This window comes from Aythya ferina (assembly GCF_964211825.1).
Source record: "Aythya ferina genome assembly, chromosome: 10".
Lineage (NCBI taxonomy): Eukaryota > Metazoa > Chordata > Aves > Anseriformes > Anatidae > Aythya > Aythya ferina.
Genome location: NC_140306.1, coordinates 9,061,874 through 9,089,009, shown reverse-complemented (window position 1 = coordinate 9,089,009; position 27,136 = coordinate 9,061,874). Strand labels below are relative to the sequence as shown.

General features: G+C 50.8%; 1 protein-coding gene across 1 annotated transcript; it reads right to left on the bottom strand.

Annotated features, from left to right (window-relative positions):
* Window positions 1-221: 221 nt before the first annotated feature.
* FAM107A (family with sequence similarity 107 member A) lies at window positions 222-25,577 on the bottom strand. The gene is made up of 5 exons (XM_084530995.1): window positions 25,286-25,577; window positions 15,847-15,910; window positions 7,287-7,461; window positions 4,223-4,379; window positions 222-3,315 (listed from the first exon to the last, which is right to left on the bottom strand). Exons 1-5 carry the CDS (start codon window positions 25,427-25,429, stop codon window positions 3,208-3,210), a joined length of 648 nt encoding a protein of 215 aa, XP_084387121.1. The 5' UTR covers window positions 25,430-25,577; the 3' UTR covers window positions 222-3,207.
* Window positions 25,578-27,136: the final 1,559 nt, after the last annotated feature.

The window sequence follows — 27,136 nt, the reverse complement described above, 5'->3', positions numbered from 1 at the left end:
GGCGTGTTTGGCCAGTTCGAAATTAAACACATGGGAAGTTTTCGGTAAGAGAGCTTCCACACAAAGCCAGATCCTGCATTTTTGTGCCCTAAGGCTTTCAGCAGATTGAGATGAAGTTTAGGGCTAAGCAACGAATGCAGTGTTGGGTACAGATGGAAACAGCTTGTTGATGAGTAAGTTAACACAGCGCTGATGAACGAGTCACTGTCAGACTTAAGTGGTTTTTATGTTCAATCAGTTTATTTGGCTGTTGTCTGCTTGCATCCTTGGAGCCTTTTCAGTTCCTTGTGGAAAAGAGCAAAAAATACAACCAGTTTAGTTTGTTTCTTCAGAAGTGTCCGCATTAAACAGAGCAGTGACAGTTAATGTAGTAGATACACAAATGTAATATATACACAAATGTATATAAGTGTATAAACACCAACACAATATAAACTATATACCACATAGGAAACATAGTGCAAAAAAAATATATATCTTCCCTCAATACTCTTATTATCTGTGCCTTCTGGATACATCATGTCTATTCAGGAACGCGTTCTAGGGCGTAGAGCATTAGACCTGAAACACAGGAATTTGTTTAGGAGGAAACAACATACGAAGACATCTCAGGATCTCATCCTGACCATGTCCACACTGGTGTATTTTACATTCTACTGGGATTGTTGGAGTCCAATGCTCCCTTGGTGCCCAGACAGTGCCACCTCTGCGTTGATTGTGTTGTGACGAACAAGTGTGTGAGGGAGGTTCGTCCAGGCATGAAGAGCTCTGTTTGAGTGCGCCGTGGGTTTTAATCCAACTAAAACATCACTTCTGAAGCCTTGTCACAGGGGGGCTCAAGCATGGGGCGATGCATTGTATATGGAGCTTGGGTCCGGCGCATGGGCTGCCCTGCCCTCCCCGTGTCAGGGCTCTCCGTTGACTCCACAGCTGGAAGGATCTCTTTTGGTGCTGTTAGCTTATTCTCAGCTAGGACAGTATGATTTGGCCCTCCCTTTCACTTCTGGACAACCAACTCCCTCTCAGCAGTGCCAGACTGCAAAGGTATGCGGCCCCTCTCCATGCTTGGTGAACACTGAGTTAAAGGAAGACACCTTGAGTTTTTCAGATAATATCCATGTATTCAAGAAGACCATGGCAAAATAATTCCAACCTACTCTGAGCACTCAGTTTGTCCAGGCTTCCCAACCAAGGACTTGCATAAGTGCCCCTGTTGCAGACGGGATGAGCCGATAGCACTGTTTTTGCTGGTGCATATGGAGTGACAGATTGTCTCTTCTGGAGCGCATTTCCATCAGTGGCAAAATTACAAATTAATTTGCTTAATTTTTTGGAGCTCTTTGATCAAGGTTACTTGATCTGTGCCATAACCTCTCACAAAACAACAACTCAGTTTGTTATTTAAACTGATGTTATGGATGGAATATTGTAAAGCATTTTCTACAGCTGTGTACAAGCATCCTAAGCAACACAATTTTATCTGTGAGAAATCTGGCTTTCCCCCCCCCCCTGAAAAAATGCTCAATGCTGCTTCTCCCTCACTGTTTTTATCATAGACTATGTGAAAAACTTTACAGTGGGAAAAGACAAAACAAATCCTTTCAGATCTTGTTTGACCCATAGGAACCATATGCACTGGATTTCTGAAATAAAAACCTGTTTAGAATAAGCATGTTGAGCGAGGGCCTGTGCTGTGAGGTGGGGCTCTTGAGGGCTGGAACTGGGTTAAGGGTTTTTTTATAATGCAAGGCTGTCCAGAAGTCTTGTATCTGTATCGCTTCTCTTGACGCATGATGTGGCTCAGATGTTTTACTCAAGTTGCCAGGTTGAGCAACAATCCTCTGAAATGAAACGCCCTGCTGGACCAGAGAGACTAGGGAATGGATTAGTAACTTCTTATTAAACACCCCCTCTCCTTATTAAACACCCCCTCTCCTTAATAAACACCCCCTCTCCTTAATTTACGTATGGATCCACTGCAGATGTGGATGGTAGATAGTGTTAATCAGGTATCACCTTCCCAGCTGACTACAGCCATTGACTCTTGCCATTCAAGAACCAGTGTTGGAAGGCAGTTGGTGAGTTATGCTGTTCAGGCTTTGTAGCAGGGCTGTGTGAGAACCAAGAAGCTGAGATCTACCTGAAGGAGCAATTGTAGCTCTATATGTGGACACCTCAGGGCACAGGTGCCCCATAAATGTGGTGGCCTCTGTCCATACGTGGTGCAAAGGCACCATCTACTTCAGCTTTGCTCTACCAGCAGCAAGAAGATTTTTAGCCTTGCAGTGTGAGGCAGCACTGACCTCTGGAAGAAGGGATAAGAAGCACTGACAAGTGGCTTTGCAGCAGCATCTTTGTGCAGAGAGGCAAGAAGCAGTTTGTTGCTGCTGGCTCTGCTGCCTGGTCACCGCATGCTTCCACTGACACCCATGCTGAAAGCTCCCGGCTTGTACTTTGTGCATAAAGCATTTTCCTCTCACTCAGGCATTTCATGGGATAGCCCAATATATCTTCTGCCTGAGCACAGAACTGGATAAATAGCTAAATAGCTGTTCACAAGCAGGTTTGAAATGCAGCTTAAAGGTGCTCATGAAAACAGTTGAACCTCGCTGGCCGTTGCTGAGCTGGTGTGGGCACACAGGGGTTGATTTTTTTCATTGTTTAATGGCAGAGCCATGCTGCTGGGACACACAGCCTCAGCAAGGCTGGACTCATGTAGTGGCATGATGCCAGTAACTCTTGGGAAAGCCCTTACAGTCACCTGGGCTGTTCTCAGTGACGCACGGATTGTCCCTTGCGCTAACACACAGGGTTCCCAGAGTTGCAGCTGCCCTCCTAATGTCCCCAGCTTGGTGAGCCCACCTCTGGGGAGATATGGGGTCCCCCAAACCTGTGGGAATGCCCATCCCTCCTTGCATGGTCACTGTGCCTCAAGGGTTAACCAAGAGTTAGCTGGAAGTTAGTGTGCACCCACAGTCTGGGAGGAAAGGGGCATTGCTTCTCTCTGCATCTCCTTGCCTGAGTACTTCTTCAGTGCATGCTGCACCTTTTCCACCATAAGACCTTCCTGGGATGAGAAAACCTTTTTGTGCCTTCTACTGGAGCAAGTGTTAATAACTGTAAGTAGCCCCAAAGATGCGGCTTTGAATGTCCACCATGTACAGAGATGTCAGCCTTGGTAGGATCTCCAGTGAGTTTTGGCAGAAGCTATGCTGCTTTCTCTTCTCCAGTCACTGTTGATGTTCTTCTCAGGTTTTCTTTTACTTTAATGAATTCTGGTGCATGGTCTTCCTCCTTCTCCTGCTCTTTCTCCAGCTGTAATAAAGAGGAGTCACCGTTATCTGTGTCTGCTACAGGACAGAAGTGCATTAGCTACATTAAAAGTCTGAGTTCATTATTGCTGGGTGTCCAGATATTATTGCCCAGAATTGAATAACTGTGTAAGTGCACATGTCAGTGCTCTCTTTTTCCAAACCATTAAGAGCCACATTCACCCATAGCTTCTTTTTCTGGCCCACTGGAGCATCTATTTTTCCCTCCAGGGAGGAACCTCTCCAGCACGTAAGCAGGGATTGCCTCTCTGTAGAGCTGTCATGGCAGAGGGAGGAAGAGGTTTCAGTCCCTCCGGGTACAGGAGGCCTGTGAGCCTGGGGAACGTTCTCAGCTTTAGGTATCATCTAAAGGGGAGTAACTCATTGTGCTGCCTCACTTCGATGTGCAAAGCCTTTATGGCTCTGCCCCTAAACTGCCTTGTTTCGTATTCCTGATTCTTCTCTGAGAGGGTCAGGCTTTGATTTTCTGGTGGTCTTGGCTTGGCTGATATGATTAAAAGGGAGCTGTTGTGCCATTAATTAAATAAACCATTGACATCCATCTTTAGTGCAAATACTGACAAGTAGGACAGGGAATGAATTTATTTTCAGAGGCAGCAAGCTGACTGGCTGCTTGCAGCTATTTCAGTGGTGGACAAGCACAGAGAGCAACAGAGGACACCCCATGGGACCTGGAGGAGACGCAGGGCCAGGGACACATGGAGGTGACATGAGCTAGGCGGGTCTGATTGTGAGGACGAGGCAGTGCAGCTGCATAGGATGGCAGAGGGATGCACCCTGGCTTTTGTTTTATGGAGGAGTGTCAGCACTATTCCTTGAATTGAGCCGTAGCCAAGCCATCTCATGGGGTGGTTAGGATAACCTGGGGATGACTGACAACTTGGTTCTACCTGATCCAGCCTCTGGTGCCTCTTTAGCAGCTCCTTTTCAAAGGGTGATTGCAATTTCTTTGCCTCTTCCTCTTCCTTCTTCTGTCTGAAGAGCTGGTTTCGCCGTCGGTGCTCGAGCACCCGCTGCAGCTCTGGCTTGCTCTCCACACCTAAGCCCCTGTGGATCAAAAACAGATAAATCAGGGCTGGAGCTGCTACACTGAGTGTGACCCTGCCCTCCTGGCAGCCCCAAACCCTTCTCGCTCCTGACACCAAGGTGCCACAGCTTTCCGTGCAGGAATGGAAATTGCTGTTCCTTTGGCTTGTGCTGGTTTTAGCATTATTTATGTCGGTGACGGCTTCAGCCGCACTGAAAGAATTTTAAATAATGAAGATTTTTTTTTCCACCAGCAGGGGTAGTCATTGAACTGCAGTAATTGTCCTGGCAGCTCGCATCCCAGGTTTGCTTCAGAGCTGAGGGTTGAGCTGATTGCTGAGCGATCCCTGTTCACGTGGAGAGCTTGGGCCGAGAGGCCAGAAGGAGAAGTCCTCTCCTGAGGTGGGTACCTGGCTCCCCTTCATCACCCAACACATCCCAAGCAAAGCTGCATTGGTGGTGGAATCACTGGAAATGAGCTATGGCAAGGACACAGGCAAGGCTTAAATACCTGGCAAAGAGCTGAAAGGAAAACTCCAAACAAATTTCAGAAACTTAACTCTTTGAATGTTGCCATGCCTGAATTTAAGCACTAAGGTTTGTCTCCTACATCTCACCCTGACCAATTTTCTACTAGCTTCTGCCCCCTAAAAGCAGCATGGACGTGGCAATGCAGGTAGTCAAAGCTTTGCTGGCTTCCGGGCAGACTCCATTGCAACTGCATGTTTTTTGTGTTGCAGAAGAACAGATTATTAAGAGATCAAGGTTGCTTTTAAACAGGTTATCTTCTGCAATGGCAAGTGCAACATAAGTAATTTTGCAAGAAAATACAGAAGTAGATGTAGTTGGCTGAAGTAATGTTTTAAAGAGGAGCTGAAGACATTGTAGCTGTTGCGTGGGGAAGGACCAGACCCTGACCACTTTCCTGGTCTGGGTTTAACACTCGTTAAAATCAGGAGGCTGAGAATATTTCAGGTCCTAAAAAAAAAGTCACAGGAGAGGTGTTGTAACATGGGGATGCCTGGGGTTCCTGCGGCAGAGATGGCTTTTTCAAGGCTGGAGGCCTGCCTTGGGTTGCTGGAGGCACAGAGTTTGCAATGTTGTCTTTGGATTTATTACTGCTCTTTGGTTAAATCAGCCTGTGTTGTTAGTACCCAGAGGTGTTGACTAAGGTAAGGGTTTTGTTGCAGAAGCCACTGCTGTGGGTTGCTTCCTGTTTCTGCCTAAGGGGAAAAAGCAAAGCAGAAATGGGAGCAAGCACTGATCCTTCTCTCTCCTCTCCTGCCCTCCACAGGACCATGCAGCAGAGAGCAAAGCTGTTGGATTTGCTGGTGACTTAAGGACATGTATCGATGCTACTCTTCCATCCCTCTGGCAGACCAGTGCCAGCTCTCTGGCTGCTGTGAACCTGCACCAGTGCTGCCAGCATCAATCGTCCTGGGAGCCGGACTCACCAAGAGAGACTTTAAACTGATCTGGCTCTGACCAGGCTCTAAGCTGGATGAGTAAAGGCTTGATCTCTTCCTGCTTTTAAACAAAAAATAAAATAAAAATCTTTGGTTAAACATATTTTATTAAAAATCCCAACAATAAGAAACCAGCCCAGATGGATTGTTGTTTGCTGTGGGATTTGCTCCACACATTCGCTGAAAATCATTTGGGAGGCCAGAGCTGTAGCAGGCTTGAACTGCTGCCTCAGTCAGCGCCTGTCCCTGAGCCATGCAGCACCAAAGGACAGGGGCCGGGGACACAGGTTGGCCGTGGTGGGGCTCCTGCCAGCTCCTGATGGCACATGTGGGTACGCTATGGTGACAGGCACAGGGCTCAAGGCCAAAGTGCTGATGCCACTTGGCATTTGCCAGTTTGAGGTTTAGCCCGGTGCCCCACATCTGCTGCTGTTCATTTCTGCTGCCCTCACTGCAGGAACATCTTGGTGCTTTGTTCCGTGGGGGTTAAACTGGAATAATGTTCTGGGAGATCCAGGCTAAGGATGCTGGGTGAACCTTTAACTGGGCAGCATCACTAGGTGGGATATGGTCTCTGTCAAGACAGGGTTTTAAAGATACCTGGCTGGTTTAGTTGGCTCTGCCTTGATGCTGGAGAATGGCCTGGGCACGGTCCCTGTAATTTTTCTGCTTCTGTGAAAGTCAAATCCAAGCTGAGCCCAGGCAGTGCCAGAACTGGGTAATGCACCTTACTGGCAGGCGTGATTGTTTGCCCAATTAACGCATGTGTCTGGTTCTCGTGATGAGAGCAGTCATTTCGAACAGAGGCTCTGCTCCTTTTAATTAGGGAGTCAAAGTGTGATCATGTCAGAATATTTCATGGTGTTCAGATCATTTTAATATAAAGCCAGCAGATTTCTTGCTGTGCTAGACAGGCTCTGAACTGAGCATGCTTTTGTTGCACTTGGGTTCAGATGCTTTCCACAAGGGGCTGATGTGGAGGTAGGTTCTCAGACCCTGGTGTCATTATCCTGATGTTGTATCTGTACCCCCAAAGACTTAAACTGGGGTGATGGGGTGGGGAATAAGGGATGTGAACACTAGCTGTATCTCTGCCCTAGGCGCCTCTTGATTTATAGGGAAGCAGTGATTAGCCTTTTCCATGTACAAATAATCTCACAGCAATGCCCTCACACAGCTCCAGTAGCTGCATCCAGCCTGCACCTCTCACTGCCTCTGGGTAGAATGTAGAGGAGGGCTGCACATTGGGGTGGGCTTGGCAAGAGCTTTGGAGAGGTGGAGATGGCAGAGCAGGGGCCTTTAGCTCTGTTTTTGTTTAAAAATAAGCTGCCACATCAGCAAAAAGGGTTACGTCAGGTTTTACACCATGTTCACATGCAGGCTTATCCTGCCCCTCCTGCATGCAGGCCGTCGCTGGCACTTGTGCCAGGGCTCAGCACCGCAGTCTGTGACCTCCTCTTACCTCTTGTGGTTCATCAGCAGCTCTCTGTGCAGCTCCTGGTGACTCTTTGAAGCTTTGACGGGGTTGAGGAGCTTTTTAGGTTTGATCAGGTCCGGGTTTCCATCTATGTAGTCTGGGTGAGTCAGGATATTCCTGCTGTCGGGATGTTCCCGCTGGATTTCTGTGTACATTGAGGCTGGAAGACAAGAGAGAGAGGTGGCAGGAGAGGTGGCATCCGAGGGGTGTGGGAGCCCTCCGGTGCTCTCCTCCCTGGGCAGGTGGCTGTGCTGGGGCATTTTGCAAAGGTTTAAAAAATATTCCCTTTGCTGGGAATATATATACATATGTATAATATTCCCTTTGCGTTGTTGGAGAGACACGTATTAATTAGATCACTTCTAAATGACTTGCCAGCCACTTGCTTCGGTGGCTGCAGCATTGAGTGCCAAGGACTAATTAACACAAGATCAGCCCAACTGAGGCTGGGAGCAGCCATACCGTGGGCTGTGCTGGGCTCTGCTCCTGCAGGGGGGGAAGCTGCAGGATTTGGGGGGTCCAAGGAAGCACCAACATCAAATTTTGGTGACACCCTGCTGACCTAGAAGCCAGGACCCAGCCCAATGCCAAGGAAAGCATAGCTCACACGTGCAGTAACAATTTGTGTGTTCTGGATGTGAGAACAAGGGCCTGCAATTTTCTAAGTAGTGGCAGCTTGGATTTCAGGCAACCCACAGGGTATTCTCACTGCTGGTATTTTCCAAGTTCTCTACACTTCTCCTTTACAAAAAAAAAGAACCCACACAACTATACAAAGGGAGCGCAAAGCACATTGTAAGACGGGATACATGCAGCGGGCTGTGCTTTAAGTGCAGAGCTGACTGCAATTATTCCAGTGCATGGTCTAATCAGGGGCCCAGGAAAAGCAATTAATTCCTGACTATTCACTTGAGCAATTTGAAAGTTTACCAGTAAGAACAAAAAGTCCCAGAAAAAGGGTGTAGGCAGCTCCACAGCTCCAAGTGTTTCATTATTACAGTATTTTGGGGTACCTAGTGAGAGGCTATATGGATTGATGGAGCAGCAAGGAAAACAGCTTTTGTTCAGTAATATGGTCTCTCTCTCTTATCACAGTCTCATGTACAAAATGAATAAAACCCTTTTAAAAAAGAAATCAATAATAAAAAAAAAGCACGAGAAAGCAGGCTATGCCATTCTTTCACAGTCAGTAAGTACTCAGCAAATGTAAAGTGGATTGCAATCAAACAGAATTGTGTAAGAAATAATACTGCTGAAGAAATGATTCAATATCAAACAACTTTTCATTGAATGTTAATGTGGCCAGTGCCCTGCTGCTTTGGGAACAAAGGAAAACAGATCAGAGCCCATTACATGAGTGTAATTGGGGTGAATAGTTCGGTATGTATTCAAAGGGTGCTTGGAAGCTGGGACCAGTGATTTCTTGTACCGGGTTATGTTCCCATAGGATCACACGCGGCTGCTGGCAGCAGGGAAGGAGCAGAGTTTTGCTGACTGATGGAAGCACCAGGCTGGATCTCACCCTGCTGCGGCTGGTGCGCGGGCTGGAGAGATGCAGAGCTGCAGAGCAGCCAGAGGTTAAGGCAGCACCATCTGATGGCTGACTTTTGTTACATGAAAGATGGCTTTTGAACAGTGGAAAGCACACGGGGTTTTTAACCAGGGTAAAATTGCTGCGGTTTGTTCTCCTAATTCTTCCCTTTTGGGGGGTCTTCTCTTCCATAGGAAAGGAGGTGGACAAAGGAAAAGAAAGGAAGGTACAAAAGCAAAGGTTTGTTTTGGTGTGAATGAAAAAGATGAGCTTCCATTTCCAGTGACAAAGTGGTGGCTTTTTCTTCTAACAAAACAAGTACATTTCAAAGAATGCCAAGGGTTTTTAATAGGAGCACCACTGTTGGTCAGCTGTCTGCACAACAGGGTTTTAATCTGGAATTACCCCCAGGATGATCAGGGACCCCCCTGCCCTGTGGGCTGCCTGGTTTTGCAGAATTTTGGGGCAGTGCCATGGTGAGCCTGGAGGTTTTGAATTGGAGAACGTGGCTATTTATATGTGCTGCATGGCTGAGGTTTGTGAAAGGCAGCAGTGAAAAAAAAAATCAACCTATTTACCAGAGGTAGATGGAGGGATTTTCTCTGAAACTGGTGCAACTGGAGATGTTGGGAAGGAAGGAGTGGGAGGCACTGAGGTAGGCTGGAAGTGTTTCTGCCCAGGTGGCTGATAAATGAGCATGCAGAAGTCCTTGCAAGGAGTGTAATTTGCCTGAGCAGAACAATGCTGCGGGGGCCAGGACACCACAGGAAGCTTTTAGGTTGGTTGTCGCTGTGCTGGATGTGCCCAGGGGCATATAGGTGCCCACACAATGATTTGTCTCATGCTGCTGTGTGCTGAGGTTGCTGGAAGGAGCCACGAACCTCCCTCCAGGAACTGCACTTTAAGTCACCATAAGACCTTAGTGTGGAAAAATTTAAGGAATGTCTGTATTTGCATTGACCATTAAAACATAAAAACAAAAACAAACCAAAACATTGCAACCTGAAGCACAGCTTGGGGTTATGCTGGGAGTAAGGACAGGACATCCTTTCTGCAAGCAAAAAGGGATCCTGGGCAGAATGCTCCTCCTGCAGTAGATCTATCATTGAGACCTGATGTAATTCATACCCGTGTATGGGGAGACAGACTGCTATCAGACTGTGTTTTGTCATTATTTATAGTGCTGGAGGTGTAAATCAAACCAGGTCTCTGCGGTGGATTTACAGCAGGATGTCTGTTTTTGCATGATTCGGCCGTAGATCAATGAACAAGCCTCAGCTCTGGCACCTCCTGGGCCACCACCATAAATCGGCGATAGGTGTTAGACATTTTTATATTGTTCTTGGCAAGATATAAACAACAACAACAAAAAAGCATGTGCATTTTTGACACCCTCTGCTGTACTCGGAAAGACAGTGTGACCTTTCAAATAGATCTGCTTTGGACTGTGGCTTTTAAAAAGTAGCTGTGTTTGCTTCAATGAATTTAGTGTTTTGCTTGCTTTTAAATATTTTCCCCTTCCTTATTTCTAGAAGCCCGAGGCTTTCTAGGAAAGCTGCATTTCCAAGTGACTTTCTGTATGTACAAAGCAGGTTTTTGGATGATGAGGCCGGGGCTGCTGGCACATCTCTGGACTTCAGGCATGGTGCAGCTCCTCTCCTAGCCGTGGCTATGAAATGAGCTCCCAGCCTTCATCTGCCTCCTGGGAGACCCCACAGGAGACGCTCAGCATCTCAGAGGTGCTGAAAACCCAGCACCCCCTTCCCTGGCCTGTCCCTGGTTGTGGGACTGCCTGGAGGAAAATTATTTTATAATAGCTTGGTCTGCTCTGACATAAAGCAAAGCTCAGGTTCCTGGAAATCCTTATAAATCCCCCAGTTCTGGGAGACTTTTGATAAAATTGCGAGTCTGCAATTCTGGCCCAAATTCTTTCCACTTCTGATTATGCTTGGCCTCAATCTTTTGGGAAACAGCATAACAGTTTTGGAGAGACATTAAATGCCTTTGAAAACCTGAATGTCGCAAATAACACCTTAAATATACCCTCAAGGGGTGTAAAGTGTGGTGTGTTGCTTGGGGCACTGGGAGGACAAAGCTCTGAGCCTGCTCCTGCAGAGGACAGGGATGCTCGTGCCCAGGGGCTGGTAAAGCTGCCGGGGCTGAGCTGTGCTTCCCTTGCTGCTGTATTTGGTATCAGGGCTTGGAGATGTCCTCCACAGAGCATTTATTTAGGATTTAATGACTTGTCTCTGTGAGGCTGCCCCTCTGTGTTGCGGCTACACAGTCTGTGCTGCTCCCAGCCGCCGGGATGAAAATAATCCCCAGGAATGTTGTAAGGGGATTATCAACCCCGGGTAGGGCTGGCAACCAGGGTGCTGCTCTGGCTGCCCAGCTCCAGCCGCCCTTCCCAGGGGGAAAATACAGAAGGGATTGGAGAGAAAATTGAGTGTTTCCAGTCAATGAGTCTCCACCGTCTGAAGTGTTTGCAGACTTATTTCTGCTGAGAACTGATTTCCCAACAAGAGCGTCTAGGGAGAGCTTTTCCAATAGTGGCAGAAAATGGCCAAACTGCTCTTGTTAAAAATATTTTATGGGAACACCTTTCTGGGCAGAGAGTGAGCCTCCGTGAAATGTCATCCACGTAAAAATAGGCAGAAGGCATTATTCGGGGAATGGGAGCCAGGGCCAGATGTGGTTATTGCTTGTGATTCCGTGAAACCCTGGTAATTGGTGGAAGAGATGAAATGGGGGAAAAATGTGGATTTAAGCTCACAGCCCCAGGTCTGGGTTTGCCGAACCACTGACCTGAGGTTTCCTGGGCAGAAATGATCACTTAAAATTGTAGCCTCTGGTTTTCTAAGTGCCTGGCATTTGTTCATGATTTTTTTTTTTTTTTTTTAAAGAACTCGCAGATTAATGACGGGCTGCTGAAAGAAGCTGGTCACACGCATCCTGCAAGGAATGGGGCTGCAAACCATCGTGCTTAATACAGATCGGTAAAGCCAGTTTCAAGCTATTTGCATGAATAATAAGAACTGCAAAATAATTTGAGTTCATGACACATCTGCCTGCAACAGTGGGAAATCTTCTCTATTCTGGAGATTTTTTGCCATTCCCAAGAACTTGGTGTTTCTGTTCTGAACTGCCACAGAGTGGTGTCTGCCAGAGAGCAAGCACAAGATGCAGCAGCTCCCTGCGGTGCCGCCAGCTGCCCCAGCACCCAGCTCATCTCCTTTAAAAGCCTCCTCTCACAGAAATGTAGCATTTTCTAAAAAACAAAACTCCAAACAAAAGTTTCTTCATGTTAGTGGGATCTTGTTAGGTACATCAGTGCAGAATAGTTTGTGATATGATTGATCTGGGAGAAACTTTTCAAAATGGGAAAGAATTCAATAAATAAATGAATAAATATTTATAATATACATTAAAAAATACATATATATATATTTTTTTTTTTGTGGATGAGCCCACAGTGGGCAGAAATGGAGCATGGGGAAGATTTCTGAGCTGGATTCAGGGGTGCAAAGATCTTGAGGTCTGCACGTATTTTTTATTTTTACAGGATCTAAGCCCCTTTTCATGGCCATGGCTGCCCTGGTGTTTCCACACCATGGGCTCATCCTGTTTGCTCTCTGGGGAGCCCCCCTCTCCTGAGGATAAGGTTTCCAACCCTTCCTCCCCTCAGGCAGCCCTTGGGAGCTCCTGATCCACTTCTTGCTTTAAGGATTATAAACACAGTTATAAACAATGACTGTTCGTGGTCAGGACATTTCCATGTTTAAGGTGGAGTTGGAGTTTGGCCCTGTGGCCTCTCCCACTGCAGTGTCACGGCAAAAGAGGTCGTGTATGTTCAGTCCTACAAAGAACTATGATGGAAGCTGGTCTTTCATATCGGATTCTTGAATTCTTGGCAGTGCCAACTTGCATGACTTTCCTGATGTTAATAAATAGTGCTTTATGAAGTCAGAATAGCTGGGAGTGGGGGGACTCTAGAGCTGCCCTCATCCATGTGGGCTTCAAGCAGCTTGTCCTGGCCTTACAAGCTGAGAGATGAATTCTTGCTGGGGTGGACCTCAGCAACACACTGGCAGTGCCAGACACAGGCTGCCGTGTGTCTCAGCATCCGTACACGTGGTGCAGACACCGGATCAAACAGAGCAGTTGGGAGCAGGGACTTTGACAGGCGGTGGTGTATTGGAAAACAAGAGTTGCTTGGGCTCCCCTTCCAAACTCACAGGCGGCCTGGTGATGTGCTGTCTGCTCTAGCAGCACCCCAGGGAGGAAGGCTCTTGGGATACCCGGGTGTTTGTGCTGGCTCAGCATTTCCCTTGCACATTTACAAGTAAAAAACACGGTGGGGTTGTGCCTGCCTCTCAAATATGAGAAGCACAAACACCCAACCCGTCTTGCTGTTATGCCCCGAGCAAAACACCAGTCCTGCCATCACGTTAATGACTGCCACGGCTTCCGGCCCTGGTGATGGAGAATAATAATAATAATAACACAGCAAGCCCAAAGCTTGGCAGATGCTGCTTGTTATCCTCCCCATCCTCATTGTGGTTTTCCTCTCCCCTGGTTCCTGTGGGGTTGGCAGCTCGGGAGCCTCTCATCCCAGGGGCCTGGCACACTCCCCTTGCCTGTCACTGGGCGACCGCGTCTCCGATGAATGATACGCGTGCTCCAGAAAGGAGGCAAAGAGCCTTTGTCTGCTTTTAATCTATGCTTTTAAATAATTAAGCCAGCCTAATTCTGGTATTTATAATGCAATGAGGCAAATGTAACTTGATGTGGCTGCTCTGGGAAATGTGTCCCAGCTATGGGGTCGCTCCTCAGGGCAGAAGGTGCCCACCACAGGGCAGCTCAGCACTGAAATTCAGAAATTAACCCCACAGGGTTGCAGGTTGAGAAAGGGAAAGACCACCCTAATGGAGGTGTAAGAGCAGTGCTTAGTGATGAGCGGCTTTGTAGGGAAAGCAGCAATATGCCAGCATTTCTGGCCCTTCCTCCTGTGAGAGGAGCGAGGGGTTGGGCCCTGCTGTGTCTGTGCTCGCTCTGTCCCTGCTTCCTGCCACCGGTCTCTGCAGATTTTATCATTCTGAGGATGCCAACAGGGACAACAAGGCCCTATGTGTCCTGGCCCTGCTTCCCCACAGCACCATCCTGCCTCTGCCCCTGCCCTTGCCCACGCAGGGGATGGGGCTGCCACCAGTAAACCCAGTGCCACCACCAATACAGCCACTGCTCCTCCCAGTCCAACAAGTGCCCCCAGTCCCACACACTCCTCCTGAGCACCTGTCACCAGCTACAACCACTCCACAGATGCCCCATAGGAAAGGACCCCAAGAGAGGGATCCTGGCTAGCTGGGGCGAGCCGAGCCCTCTGGTGCTTGGAAGTTTCTGCACGGGCTTGGGCTGGCTGAGGGTGGAAATGCTCGTAGTGTTTAGGCAGCAGCAGCCTCCTCTCTTGCTGGAGACAGGCGGGACTGGGCATGTTGGTTAATAATTTCATTTAATTACCTTGGACTGTGATAAGCAAGGGTGCTGAGGCAGGGATCCCACTCTGTTAACAATTACCAAGGAAAGCCTGCCTGTGCCTTTTGCAAGCAGCATGTGGAACGGCTCGATTAGTTTTGTTAAGCAGTGACAGATGCTCAGCAGTCCTTGATAATGTCGCAAACTTGCTTTTAATATATCATCAAATATTTGCTCTGTGCATTTGCCAACCTATGTAGAGACACGCATCAATCATTAATGAATATTTTAACGTAGCTCAAAGGTATTTTGTGGAATGCAGAGAAAATTGTTTCACTTTGAACCGTAGGGATTACACTAGCAAGTACCCCCTTCCCAGCCTAATTCCTCCCCAGGAACATCGAACTTCAGCATGGGTTCTCCTGGGGAATTCCCTGAGGGATATGGGTTTGTTTTGGAAGGGAAGCTTCTGAAGTGCCACTGCAGAACTACAGAAACATGATATCCCAAACCAAACTTAAAGCAGGGTCCAAAGTCACCTGTGCACAGACAGGCACGCGGTGCAGAACATCCCCATGGGAGCTCAGCAGCCCATGCCCAGCAAGTGCAGGTACGGGACACGGGGATGTGGGGAACCCCGGGACATCTTGGGGGCCCTGGGCTTACCTGATTTCTGCAGCGTGGCCCTGGGGAGCCCGGTGGCCCCGTACTGCCCCGTGTCCCACGACATGGGGCTGCTGCTTCTGCCCGCCTGCACTCCCGCTGATGAACTTTTAGGTCGGGTCCCACAAAGCTCCTGCCTCGTCTCTCTGGTGGGGGTGAGGACAGAGGCTCCTGTGGAAGCTTCCTCCCTGCCACCCTGCAGGGACCCCACGGACCCCCAAAACTTGCTCCTTTTGCTTTTCGTTGCCGGATGATGTTTTCCCAGGCGTGAGGAACAAGCTAGTTGATTTCCCCCCCCCCTGCAAAGAAAACAGCTCCCCGCCTGCCCAGGCGCCTGAGTGCACCGAGAGGTTGCGTCCCTGCTCCACGGAGGGTGATTTCTCCTGAGTGTGCCTTAACCACGCTCCCAGAGAAATCAGATCGGCCCAGAGGAAGCCGCACGCCCACTCTCTTTAGCAAGCACTGCAACAGCAAAGCCCGGCACCAGGGCAACCGCTCGTGTTATCGTGATCATTCCCAGTGTGTTGCAACACCCGCTGCGCACCAGCACTGCGCTGTCCCAGGGGCAAGGGCACGGGGGGAGGTGCAGGGGCTGAGCAGCCTGGTTCTGCTGCCCAGGGCTTGTCCTGGCCTGGGGAGCCTGAGGCTGTGGAGATAGTGTGGGGGGGAAGGAGCTGAAGTGCCCCAGTGGTTCCTTTAGGCTCTCAGCTGGGTGCTGCCCATCGCCCCATGTCCACTGTCAGTCTGGGCTTGCAGAAGCTCACCCAGTGTTTCTGTCCAGCACTGTTGGTGGTGCTGGCTGTGTGCAGGGCCCCCCAGATCATTTTGCCAACCCCTCCCCCGTGCAGCAGTGTGCACTACAGGAGCTCCAACACTCACCTGAGCCACCACTCACGGGCTTCCCACTGCCACCGGCACACCTGGGCTGGAGGGAATATTCCTTCTGGAAGAAAAGAGAGAGAAGGAAATGGAGAAGGACTGTCTGGGTATTGCCCTGTAACAGAGGGTGAAATGTAGGAAGAGCTAATGGAGACTTTAAAAATCTCTGTATTTTTAACCTCCTTTCATTTCATTGACACAGAGACTCAAAGCAGGAGCAGAGCATCCTGCTGCCCATATTCCCCTCTGTGTGTGTATGCGCAGATGAGAACTTGCATGTATCCCCACCACCTGTGGGCTGGACAAGGGCTGAATTTCAGAGGTCACTGAGAGCCTTTGCCTCCAGATGTGGGTTGCGGCAGTGGGGGGGTCACAGAGCAGAGGCTGTGCTGGTTGCACAAGCTGCCTAAGCTGCAGCCTGCCATGCAGCCCACGCACTGCCCATGACTTTCAGGGCCGAGCTGATTCCCCAACACCAACCCTAGCCCTGGAGCCTGACTCCTTGCTTGCATGCTTCAAAATACCATGGCTTGATTTCTAGTCAAAGAAGAGCTGGCTGCACATCTGTCCTGCTTTTGTGTCACTACTCAACAGGAAAAGGGCAGGTGCTGAGCTTTGGGTCCACGAGTTTGCTGGAGATGTGGCAAAGGGGAAAAAAAGCATCATGTTAAGCTTGCTTTCAGCTCCCAAATGAGAGCGGTTGTGGCTGGTGGATGTGGGGGAGGAAGGACCAGCATTCAACTGAGTAAATCAACATGAAGAAAGACACGCTAAGTTTTCTGCTACCTCCCAGTGCTGACCAGCTGCCATGCTTGGGCTCTGCTTTGCTGGCAGTGGGTCTCGGGGGTTCAGGACCTGCCATGCTGAACCTGAAGCAGTCTGATGGCAAAGCTGTTTTCCCAGGCATTCCTTGCACAATGACTCTCTCTGCTATCTAAATTAGTCGGCAATTTTAACCTCTGCTGCTGAGTCTCTGGGATTCACAAGAAGGCTTTGTATTCCTCTGTAGCTCCCTGAAGGCTATTGTGTCAAGGCAGCCGACTGCAGGGTGATATTAATCTGGCTCCTCCAGACACCCAGCTGCCTCGATTGAGGCCTCATTTCTTATGAAATGGCTTCATGTCCCAGCATGGGGTGACAAAGAGAGCTCGTCCGTGCACCACTCTTTCTGGGAGGTGTCACCACACAACCTGCTTGCGTGGACACGGCCCCTGGGCCTGCTCTTATTAAAAAAATCCCAGATATGCCAAGTGAGTACCTAGCACTGGCTCCTCTGTGCCTGGGCCCCGCAGACAGTCCGAGGGGAGCTCAGTGCCAGGGCTGTGTCGTTATCAAATCTCCACTCCCAGCTTGTGATGGGGAGCGTGGGTGGCAGGGAGCGCTGCTGCTGGTTGTAATTGGGCTCCCTGCCCACAGACAGATTTCTGGACCCACTGAAGTCACTCAGGTCTGGGTCAACCGCTTCACCCTCCTGCTGCAGGATGGACACCTCCCACTTCAGGTGGAGTTAGCCCAGCTGTAATTGGGGCTAAATGCAATAAAGCAAGGTAAATAATAAGTATCATCGTACTGTGTTTTATTGTTTTATTGTACACCCAAACTTCCTGTGTATCACCCTGACCCCAGTGCATGGCAAAGCTCTCCTAAAGCAATGGAATGCCTACAGGTGGCATTTCCTCAGGTGCAGGCTGCTTTGAACCACTGGCTCTGAGCAGGAATCCTCCTCCCTGGCTCCTGCTGACGGATGTGATGCTGTCCTGCAGCTTGAGGCCAGCCTCCCTGAATGAACTTGATCTACACGTGGATGCTCTGATATCTACTCGCACCAAAGGTGATAGCTGGTAATTTTGGATCATGTTTGTGATTTGTTGAAAGCAGTCAGAGAAAATTGCCCTCATCCTGGAAAGGGAGAGGAGGATGGCTTCAGGCAGGTTCAGATTGATACAGGTGCCATTAAGGTGCAGCATCACAGCATCTATGTTGCACAGTGGCCAAAGTCTGAGCTAATGAATTAGGCAAGAAATTGCTGCAATCAGATCATGGCAAATAAGACGTATTAACGCAGGCGAAATGCCACCCAGGCTGAGAAGTGATCTGCATCTGCCGGAGACCTGGTTCTGGGAGGAAGCAGCAGGGCTGGAAGTTGCCCAAGCTGCTGGTGAGTCGGTGAGCTCGGAGAGAGGTGCTCTGTCTGTATGCTGTAAGAGCAGCTGCTGACACCGGTTCAATGAATGAACACATCTGTTGATTCACTGGTCTCATTGCTTAGCCCAGAGGCTTTGAAGGAAGTTGTGATGACCTGAAAAAACGCATTGCGAGCTGGCAGATCAAAGCCAGCATTTCTGTCTCTGATGAAGCCACAAAACATGAGATGCAGAGATACGCTGAATTACACCCTATCACTGCTTTCTATCAGCCCCAAATGCATCTGCTTGCTGCTCCCAGTGCTTCTTATGAAAATGTCTCCAACATGCTCCTGGACACTGGGAGGTTGTGTAAGCTGTTGCCCATATCTCTTAGATTACTGCTGAATTCTGCTCTATCTGTGTTCATTTGCAGCAGCTGGGACTGATCCAGACCTTGGTGAAATCATCCACTGGAAGAAACTTCTGAGGATTAGTAAGATTTTTTCCCATCTGTGATGTAAATGCACAAAAATCTGTCAGGCTGATTGTTTTGCTGCAAAGTCCTGCCATGTGAGGTGCAGAGGCTGATTGCATCCAGCAAGCTGTTGCACATGCTTGCTGAGACAATTTTTTTTTTTTTTTTTAAGGAGAAACAAAAGGAAAAAGGGCAGCATGTCCTGGAAAGGGCAATGTGTCCTAACACCTAGCATCATAGCTAGCTTCCCACTGGCCCTGCCCTGAGGAAGTGCTGGAGTTCGAGCTCCTCTGCCTCACAGGGGCAGAGCGATGCTTGGTGGGGAGCTTGGCTCTGCCCATCCTCTGCTCCAGCCCACTGTGGCACAACGCTCTTTTGGCAGGGTTTGCAATGGGGGCTGGCAGGCACCCAGGTGTCAGTGTCCGGGTGCGTCCCAGCTCTCCCAAGCCAGCAGCTGAGAGCCACTGAACTGCCCATGTCATGGCAGGGCTCTGTGCTAAGCGTGGGGAGCTCAGATGAAAAACCTGCCTGCACTGGCTGCGGCCCTTCCGAGCTCCCACAGTACTGAGGGCTTGCTCCAACCCAGCTCCCTGCTGCCCACGAAGCTCATGACATCGTGCAGAGAGATGAAGCCACCCTGCAAGGTCCCCATGCCATCAGCTTGATGTCCCTTCTTGACGACCCAGCGTTGTTGGAGAGTGATGTGGGATGTGGGAGTGAAGTGGGACAGCCCAAACCCCGGTGGTCCTGGGCTGCCCTGCACCCTGCTGCCCTTGTCCTGGTCAGCACACGCCTGCCTGCCCATGGGTGATCAGGTTTGCCAAGCCAGGCTGTGAGCTTGCGTTACTCCTGGTCCCTGGCCATGGCCATGCCTGTTCTCACTATCATGTTGCAAAGGGCTTTAAGAAAGATCAAGTTATTGGTGTTACATTTCATTCCTGGGCTTTTGACCTGTGCAAATCTGCAGCATTTCTTGGGTTGGAGCAGAGCTGGGAGTGGACACACGCAGACACTCTCAGGAGGGCGACCAGCAGCCTCGGGGCTGCGGGACACCCGTGGTTTGTGACTTGGGTTTATGGGAAGCAGCCGGATCCAACCCTGCTGTGCCCATGCTGCTCACGGGGTGTGCCGGCCGGGTGACCACTCTGCTGCCGAGTCAAGTGGAAAATTTCAAATGCCTCGAATAGCGCTTCGTGTTATTTTATTCATAAAGACAACACAATTTGACACAGACGAGTGCTGCTCTGACCTTTGTGTGCCTGTCACAAACACCGCTGGCTGGGCTGGTCCCAGAAGGCAGGCCCAGCCCTCCCACAGCCGGGGAAGTGGTTAAACAAGGCCGGTTTCAGGGGCTGCCCACAAACAGGGCACCGGGAGCTAATGTGGGCCAGCAGCAGCCTGGGAGCAAGGCCCTGCTCCTGCCCAGACCTCGGCCGAGCATTTCCTGCAGGTTAATGAGCGTGAGTGGTGGCTGGGCTCAGGCCCCTGAAGGGCAAAGGGAGGCTCCTGGCATCTCCCCAGCACAAACTGGAGCTGTGTGTCCATCCACCCATCAGCATGGTGCCCCCAGACCTGACACCTTGCCTTGTCCCTGAGGCACGCGTCCCCTGAAGCTCCGAGCTCTTTGCTCTTGGGTCTTGCCATGCACAGAGCCTGGTTCCAACCCATCTGAGTGCTGTTAGCAGCACTTCTGCTGTAACAAACCATTATTTTAACCTGTCTCAAGAGCTTATTTTTGCCCCTTGCAGTAGGTTTGGTTCCACTGATGATGTGGAGCACCAGGCTGCTATTTCTGGGGACGCTACTGACTGCACGGGGAGAGCATCAGTCACTGGCACAAAGGGGCTCCGACAGTTTCGGAACGAATTGCTGTCATGCTGCAGAGAGACCATTAAGAAACGATAAAAAGCCTTGAAGAATGTTTTTTTTCAGAGAGTGAGGCTTATGCCACATGCGTGACAGGGACAACATTTACTTGTGGTGCCGTGCCAGCTGCAGTGGCATTGTTGCTCTGTGTCACACCCAGGCACTGCAGGTTAGGGGCCAAGGACAGTGCTGTGACCCCTTAGCTTGGGAAAACGGGGTTTGTAAGGAACAGGGGCAGGAGGGAAGGGGCCACAAGGGAGGAGGTTTGGCTGCTACCTGCAGCAAGGGCAGATGCCACCCGCTGGGCTGCGAACAGAGGAGGCAGCGGGTGAAGAGGCGAAATGTCCCTGTTATCGCAGGCGTTATGAGAAAGCAGCAGGTGCTGCTCGAGCGAACCCCCTGGAGCATAGGGAAGCAGCAAAGTAGCAAAGCCTTTAATTGCTTTAATCCATTTCTATTTGAGGACCACTGAGCCATCCCGAACCTGGCAGCTGCTGCATTTCCACACAGAGATCTTCCCGGTCTCCTCCCTCCACGCTGCATCATGTGCCCCAAATCATGCTGAGCTCCTCTGTGGCTCAAGCTGGTGCTGGAGACGGCAAGCACCACCGTGCCAGCCACCACCACTGCCAGACAAGCCTTTCTGTGTTTTTTTTTTTTTTTTTTTTTTGGCTCAAGTTGGTGAAAACTTCCCAGTGGTGCGGCTCAGACCCTCCTTGCAGAGCACAGCCAGCTCTGCAGGTCAGAGCCACCTCACGGGGATGCCCACGCAGTGAGGACAAGGACAAGGACAGGGTGTGGGGTGCAGACACCTGTTCCCATGCCCTTTGCACCCCAGGAGGGTTGCTGTCACATTATTTTTTTTCTCCTCTCCTTTACCAAAGCCCAGAGCAGTGTCTGTGCTTATTAAGAGCCCTCAGCTGTCACCACCTGTGAGGCCTTAAAGGGCAGAAGAAGATGATGGGGCAGGTTAAAACTATCCTAAAGGGGTGTTGTGGAGGTTTCAGGACCAGCCCCAGTTCCCCTGCTCTGGCCTGTGCTGTGTCACACAGAAGATGAAGCTTGAAGGTGTTTGAAGCATCTGATGAGCTTCAACTGTTATTTTCGGGGAATGTGTTAATTTTGCCTAGAAATGGGCTTTTCATCAATATCTTCCTCCTGTCATTAGGCACTTAGGAAATTTTCTGGTGTACCAAGTTATCGTCTCTTGCTCCCGTCCCTCTGAACCAATGCTAACTGCAGGCAGCACGTGGCAAATCCTTTCCCTGAGCAGTGTGATGCTGCAGGACACTGAGGTATCACAGATCCAAACTACCATCTGATTTTTGGATTTGCTCCTGGGGCCAGTGCCACAAAACAACTGGCCTTGGGGCTGCCTGCTTTGGCCTCGTGTGATTGGTGTCACCATGCCAGGATGGGCACTGTGCTGGTCCCCTCTGTGGCCATTTGCTCCCCGTGCTCTGCTGCACTGGCATGGAGCAACCCTTTTCCTTCTCATTATAAACCTCTCCTCTGCCAGCCACAGACACAGCTCCTCTTGTTTGCCTAACTTGATTCTGCATTTTCCAAACTAAGGGCCCAGGATTTTTGTAGTTGGGATAAGGGTTTCCAAGCTCTTGAATGGCAAGAACCAGATTTTTCATCCATTCAGAGCTTTCATCTTTTTTTTTTTTTTTGTAGCCTTCACCTCTAGTATCGTGTGAATGGCGTGTTATTGCTGGTGAGAAAACTCCATCAAGTGCAGCTACGTGTGCACTTCTTACGCAGGGTGGGTGATGGCAGAAGGCCAGGCTGGGGGAGCACCTGCAGCCCCCAGGGGTGCTGTGCCGTACCCCTGCAGTGCACACGGAGGGGTTTAGGGGTTGGTTTCCCAGCCCTGGCTTCCAGCGTGGGCAGCCAGGTGCTGCCGTGCCAAACAGGGCTCTCCCTGGTGCTGGCATGCTGCCTCTTGTTGTTTTAAACCAGCAGCAGAGTAAAGCTCTCCTAATCTCGGCTCATCTGACATTAGTGTAAACTGACACTCTTGGGAATTTGGGGACAGAAAAACTTTCCCTGGGGAAATGGCTGATGTGCAAACCCTGGCTGCCCTGGGAGCTGTTTTGGGAGAGGCTGCGCTTGCAGGGTTATTCGAAGGTGGGTTTGGTTGGGGTCAGAGGAGAGGCTGGTGCTGTGCAGAGCAGTGAGGGTCCTGCGGGCAGGGAACCAGCACCATGAGCTGCCCCAGCTCCTTGAAGCACCCAGGCAGGGCACCATGAGGTGGTGGTGATGCCAGAACAGGTTTTTGGGAGCAGCTGCAGCCTTTGAAAGGAGGAATGTCCTTGGAGCCCCGCTGGCAACCTTTCCGGTCCCTTTTGTTGCGGAGCAGGGGATTGCCTTGTGCTCCACATCCTCTGCTGCCAGCCCCTTGGACAGCCGCTGTGCTCGGAGCTTGAAAGGGGCTCTGCCCAGACTGCTAATGGGGCAGCACTGGCCCTGGTCCCGCTCCCCGGTCCCCCGTGGTCCCCTCTGTGCACCTTCTGCGAGGGGTCTAGGGGAAGTGGAGCCGTCCTGCCCATCCCTGGAAGCTGCTCAGGGCTGCCAGCAAGGGGAGAGCCCTGGGGAAGGTTTTGAAGCCTGTTCAGTACCAGGCAAAAGACATCAGGAGGATGGCACAGATCACCGTGAGTGCAGTGGGGCTGGGCTGGGAGCGCTGAGCAGGTGGCTCCGAGCCAAGCCTGACCTAACCAGCTTATTTCCCTGGCTGCAGCAATGCCCTGCAAGCACGCCAAGGCCCGGAGGTCACGGCCACGTGAGCAGAGGGCTGGGGATGAGCTGCAGGCAGAGCTCAGCCCCTGCTGGGGGGGCTGCCCTAATCCGGAGTCCCGGGGGTGCCTCAGAGCTGGGCTGAAGCATCTGCATCTCTGATGGGCAGCGGGGAAATGGGGGGGCTGCGAGTGACACCCCCTGTAGCTGGCAATTGTTTGAGGGACAGGAAAATAGACTGATGTTTGTTGGTCCCTCGCCAGCCCTGGTTCTCCTTCTGGGTTTTGGGAGCGCTGGCCAGGACAGTGTGAGACAAGGTCCTCAGGGATGGGCTTGGTGTTTGCTAGAGCCACAAAGCTGCTCCTGACCCTCTTGAATTATTGCTCAGGGGGAAGATCAGAGCCCACCCCCAAAGCCCTCTCCAGGGGAAGCCACAGCTCTGGGGCAGGAGCTGGGGATGCTGAGGGCTGTAGGGGAGGACCAGGACTGTTGTGGCAAAGGCCAGGCTTGCCATGGCTGGGGAGCATCACCCCGAAGTGTCTGCCCTGCACTGACTGTGTCTGCCGTGAACAAGGAGGCCGAGCTGGGAGGATTTTTTCTCTCACTGGTTTGCAAGCTCTCACTAAATCAGGCGCTGGAGCAGTTTCCCACGGCACGCAGGCTAACTCCTCAAAGCTTTTCTGCAAGTTTATTGCTGCCTTGGCTCCACAGAAGTGTGAGAGGGGCCAAGATCACTCCGGCTTTGTTTTATTCCTATCTTACATTCAGGTGTTTACCAGCCCTGAGGGATTTGCTGTCCTTGCTGGGCTGTGTGATGTCAAATGCTGAGCATTGCTTAAAATCAAAGGTACAACTAAGTCTTCTACTCCAGTTACTGTAGCTGCTGGAGATTATTTCCCTAGGATAGTGGGAATGCAATTTCATGGACTTTCAAGCTAGGGGGTCGGTTCATTTTCTATCAATTGGGAGGGAATCTGGGTTAAGACGGATGAAGAGCTGGCGACAGTTTTGGGCCACTGGATGCTGCTTGTCTCTAATCGGGGTCCTAGCCTAACTCTCGTTCTTTGAGGGATTTTCATTTACATTTCACTTGCAATTTCTGATAGAGGGTGAAGGGAGAGAACAGAAGTTTCAATTTCTTGAAGCCTCTAGGACATCATAAGTCTGATGGCTGCTGCTGGAGTCTGGACAAGGTGAAAGCATGAACGTCTTCCTGGTATTGCTCTTGACAACTTGAATACACATTCTTAAAACAGTGTCTTGTAGTCTGAGTAAGACTGGGTAAGAAACTCAGACAGAAAGACCTGCCAGTTTTTCCTGACCTAGTGTGGTGTACGAGGGCATTTCTGGGACGGAGCTGGGAGAGAAGCTGCAGAGGAGCCAGACACTAAAGCAGAGTGGCCCAAGCACACGGTGGCGACACCTGGAGATGTGGTGACACATCTCCAGGCACAGACGTCATCAGATGTAAAAGCAAAGTGACACCTAATGACATTTATGGCATGGCTGTCTCCAGCCACCTCCGTATGGCTTTGACCCTTACAGCCCTGCTTCCTTTTGCAGCTCTGTGGCCTCTCTCCTGGGGCATCTGGAGGAGAGCAGATGCATGTGGTGCTGTTGCAACCTGCCCAGCTCACCCCTGCCTTGGGAAGAAGCTGGCAGCTGTTCACAGCCCAAAAAATACTCAGGGGTGTCACAGGGCACGTGCGTAGGGTGTCTCCAGGGGCCACAGGGGTGATGGGTACAGCCCTGACCTCCAGGGAGTTTCTCACCAGGGATAGCAGGAGTGCAGCCTGTGCCAGCAGATGAGCATCCTGTGCTGCAGGGGAGTTTGCTCGCCCCTGGTTTGGGTCAGTTAGGAGCAGGAGCACAAAGGTGGGGAGTTGGGGCCAAGGCTGAGCTGCGGGTGTATCATGGGGGCTTCCTCTGTGCTGCATCTGCAGCACGCAGCCTGCAGGCTGACGGGTGCAATCAGACATTTCTCCCCAGAAACCCAAACTTTGTCCTACTGCCATGCTCTGATCCCCTCCTCGCTGTCCTGAAAGCCCTGGCAGGGCCCCAGCGCTGAGCCCATCAGGTGGAATTACTTAAGAGCAGGTCCCTTCCCCCTAATCCCCAGCTTCTGCCATCGCCTTAGCACGCGCGGGGCAAAACAAGCCACACGTGAGCAGACGGTGCCTTCTCCCTAAACCCACCACCGCTTCAGCCCGCGACAAAACCTCCCCATTACCTTTTTCCCGTGGGTCGCTCCCATGGTCCGGCACGTCTGCAGCACCCTGCGGGCACTGGCCCCGCTACGCCCAGGGGGACAGGAGACCACCACGCAGCTCCTTCTGCCCCGGCTGCCACCGTGGGGAGCCGAGCTCCAGCCCATCTGCAGCGGGGCCGGGCGGGAAGGCTTGCTTTTCCTCCCTTCTCCCAGCACGTGGAGAACTCATTTTCTTCGTGCACCTCACGGCTGGCGCTCACCCAGGCTCTGCCCGGGCACAAAGGCAGCTTTCATGCTGCGGATGCCCGGTTTCTAAGCCAGGATCCGTATTTTGAGAGGCTGTGGAAGATTACAGTAATTGCACTTGACAGGGCAAGATGTCACAGGACGCGGATTCGCCCGGCCGCGGGGCCCCGGCACCCGTCAGTCCTCGCCCATGGCATCCTTCCCAGCTGGTTCTTTGGTGTTTTGCTGAAATAAATCAGTACACTAAAAATAAGGCAGGACAGCCCCTGCACTGCCCACCTGCGTCCCAGCTCTTGGCTCCTGAGGCATCGCTTATCTTGCAGACCTACTCCTGCAGATGCCCCCCTGTGAGCCCGGGTTAGCCCAGGCTCAGGGCTGCTGATGTCTGGGGGATGCAAAAACTGGGGTAGGGGGGGCACAGTGGTTGTCCAGGTAGGCACCGAGCCCAACTCTGCAGACTTGCAGCTTTCCAAATGCTGGGGCACTGAGAAAACAACTCCTCTGGGAGTTGCTGTCCCTGCATCCACCACCCTTTTGAAATCTTTTTTAAAAACTGTGCAAATTAAATTTGCTAAATAATTATCTCACTTAAAGTCATATTTATAACGGGTCCTTTCTTCCAGTAACCTTTGGGGCTTTTGAAAAGCTCTGATTTATTTACCAGGGTGCACTAACTTCGGCAGGAATGGCTCTTCAGAGCCCTGGCTGCTGCTGAAGGTCACACAGGAGCTGCACTTTATCTCTCCCTATTTATCCAAAATTGTGGTGTACCTTAGTAACTGCTCAGCAATGGACTTAGAGCTACTTATAACTGTCTGTAGGATGCTGAAACATAGATTTCCTTTAGAAAGGTTTCTGGTTTAAAGCCAAAATAGCGTGCATTGCAAAGGGCCAGGAAGAGTTTCCTGAAGCTGAAAGGGGCTGCTTGTTTTCTTTGCTGTAGCTGATGCGGGGTGCTGCTTTACCCTCTGCAGCAGCCTTTATGGGTTTTAGGCTGCTTTCAGCTTGGCTTACAAGCAAATCTAGATCCTTTGAGGGGGCTTAAAATAGTTGGCATATTTATGCTGGCAGTGCAGTGGGGCTGTGTGATGTGAGGGCTGTTGTGTCTGCTACGTTGTGTTATTTCTCGCTGCTGCTGCGGGTATGGATGATTCAGCGCCTGGGATTAACCACTGCTGCTGCAGCAGATTTAGGGATCGATTTATGGTGGAGGCTTCCCGCAGCATGGTCAGGTGCACGTTAAACGCGCGGGAGGATAAGCTTGGATAAAATACTACAGCTATTGGGGAATTCCTCTGTGATGTTCGTTCAGGGGTTTTGTTTTATTTTTGCTCGGGATTTTTCTTTATTTAGGGAAAACCTGTTGCCTTGCTGATTGGTGGTGTAGGGTTTTGGGTCCAAGGTTTCATCCTTACAGCATCCCTTGTCCTGTCTGTGCTCCCCATTTCTGCCTGCTCCCCCTGGGGTGACCCATGGGCTCAGGTAACTGCTGCGAGCTGCAGGTTAGGAGCTGTGCTGGGGCAAGCCCTGCAGTCTGAGGGCTGAGGAGGCTGTTCCTGATAGCCCTGTGTCACACTGCACAGCTGCAGCAGAAATGTTCCCCCCTTGCTGTCTGCAAAACCACTG

Bases quoted from the DNA above. Each gene is read 5' to 3' on its own strand.
- FAM107A (XM_084530995.1), bottom strand. From the start codon at position 25,429: ATGGGCTGGAGCTCGGCTCCCCACGGTGGCAGCCGGGGCAGAAGGAGC. The intron at 15,911-25,285 runs GTAATGGGGAGG...CTTTTCTTCCAG, and splicing joins GAGCGACCCACGGGAAAAAG to AAGGAATATTCCCTCCAGCC. The intron at 7,462-15,846 runs GTGAGTGTTGGA...CTTGTCTTCCAG, and splicing joins GCCCGTGAGTGGTGGCTCAG to CCTCAATGTACACAGAAATC.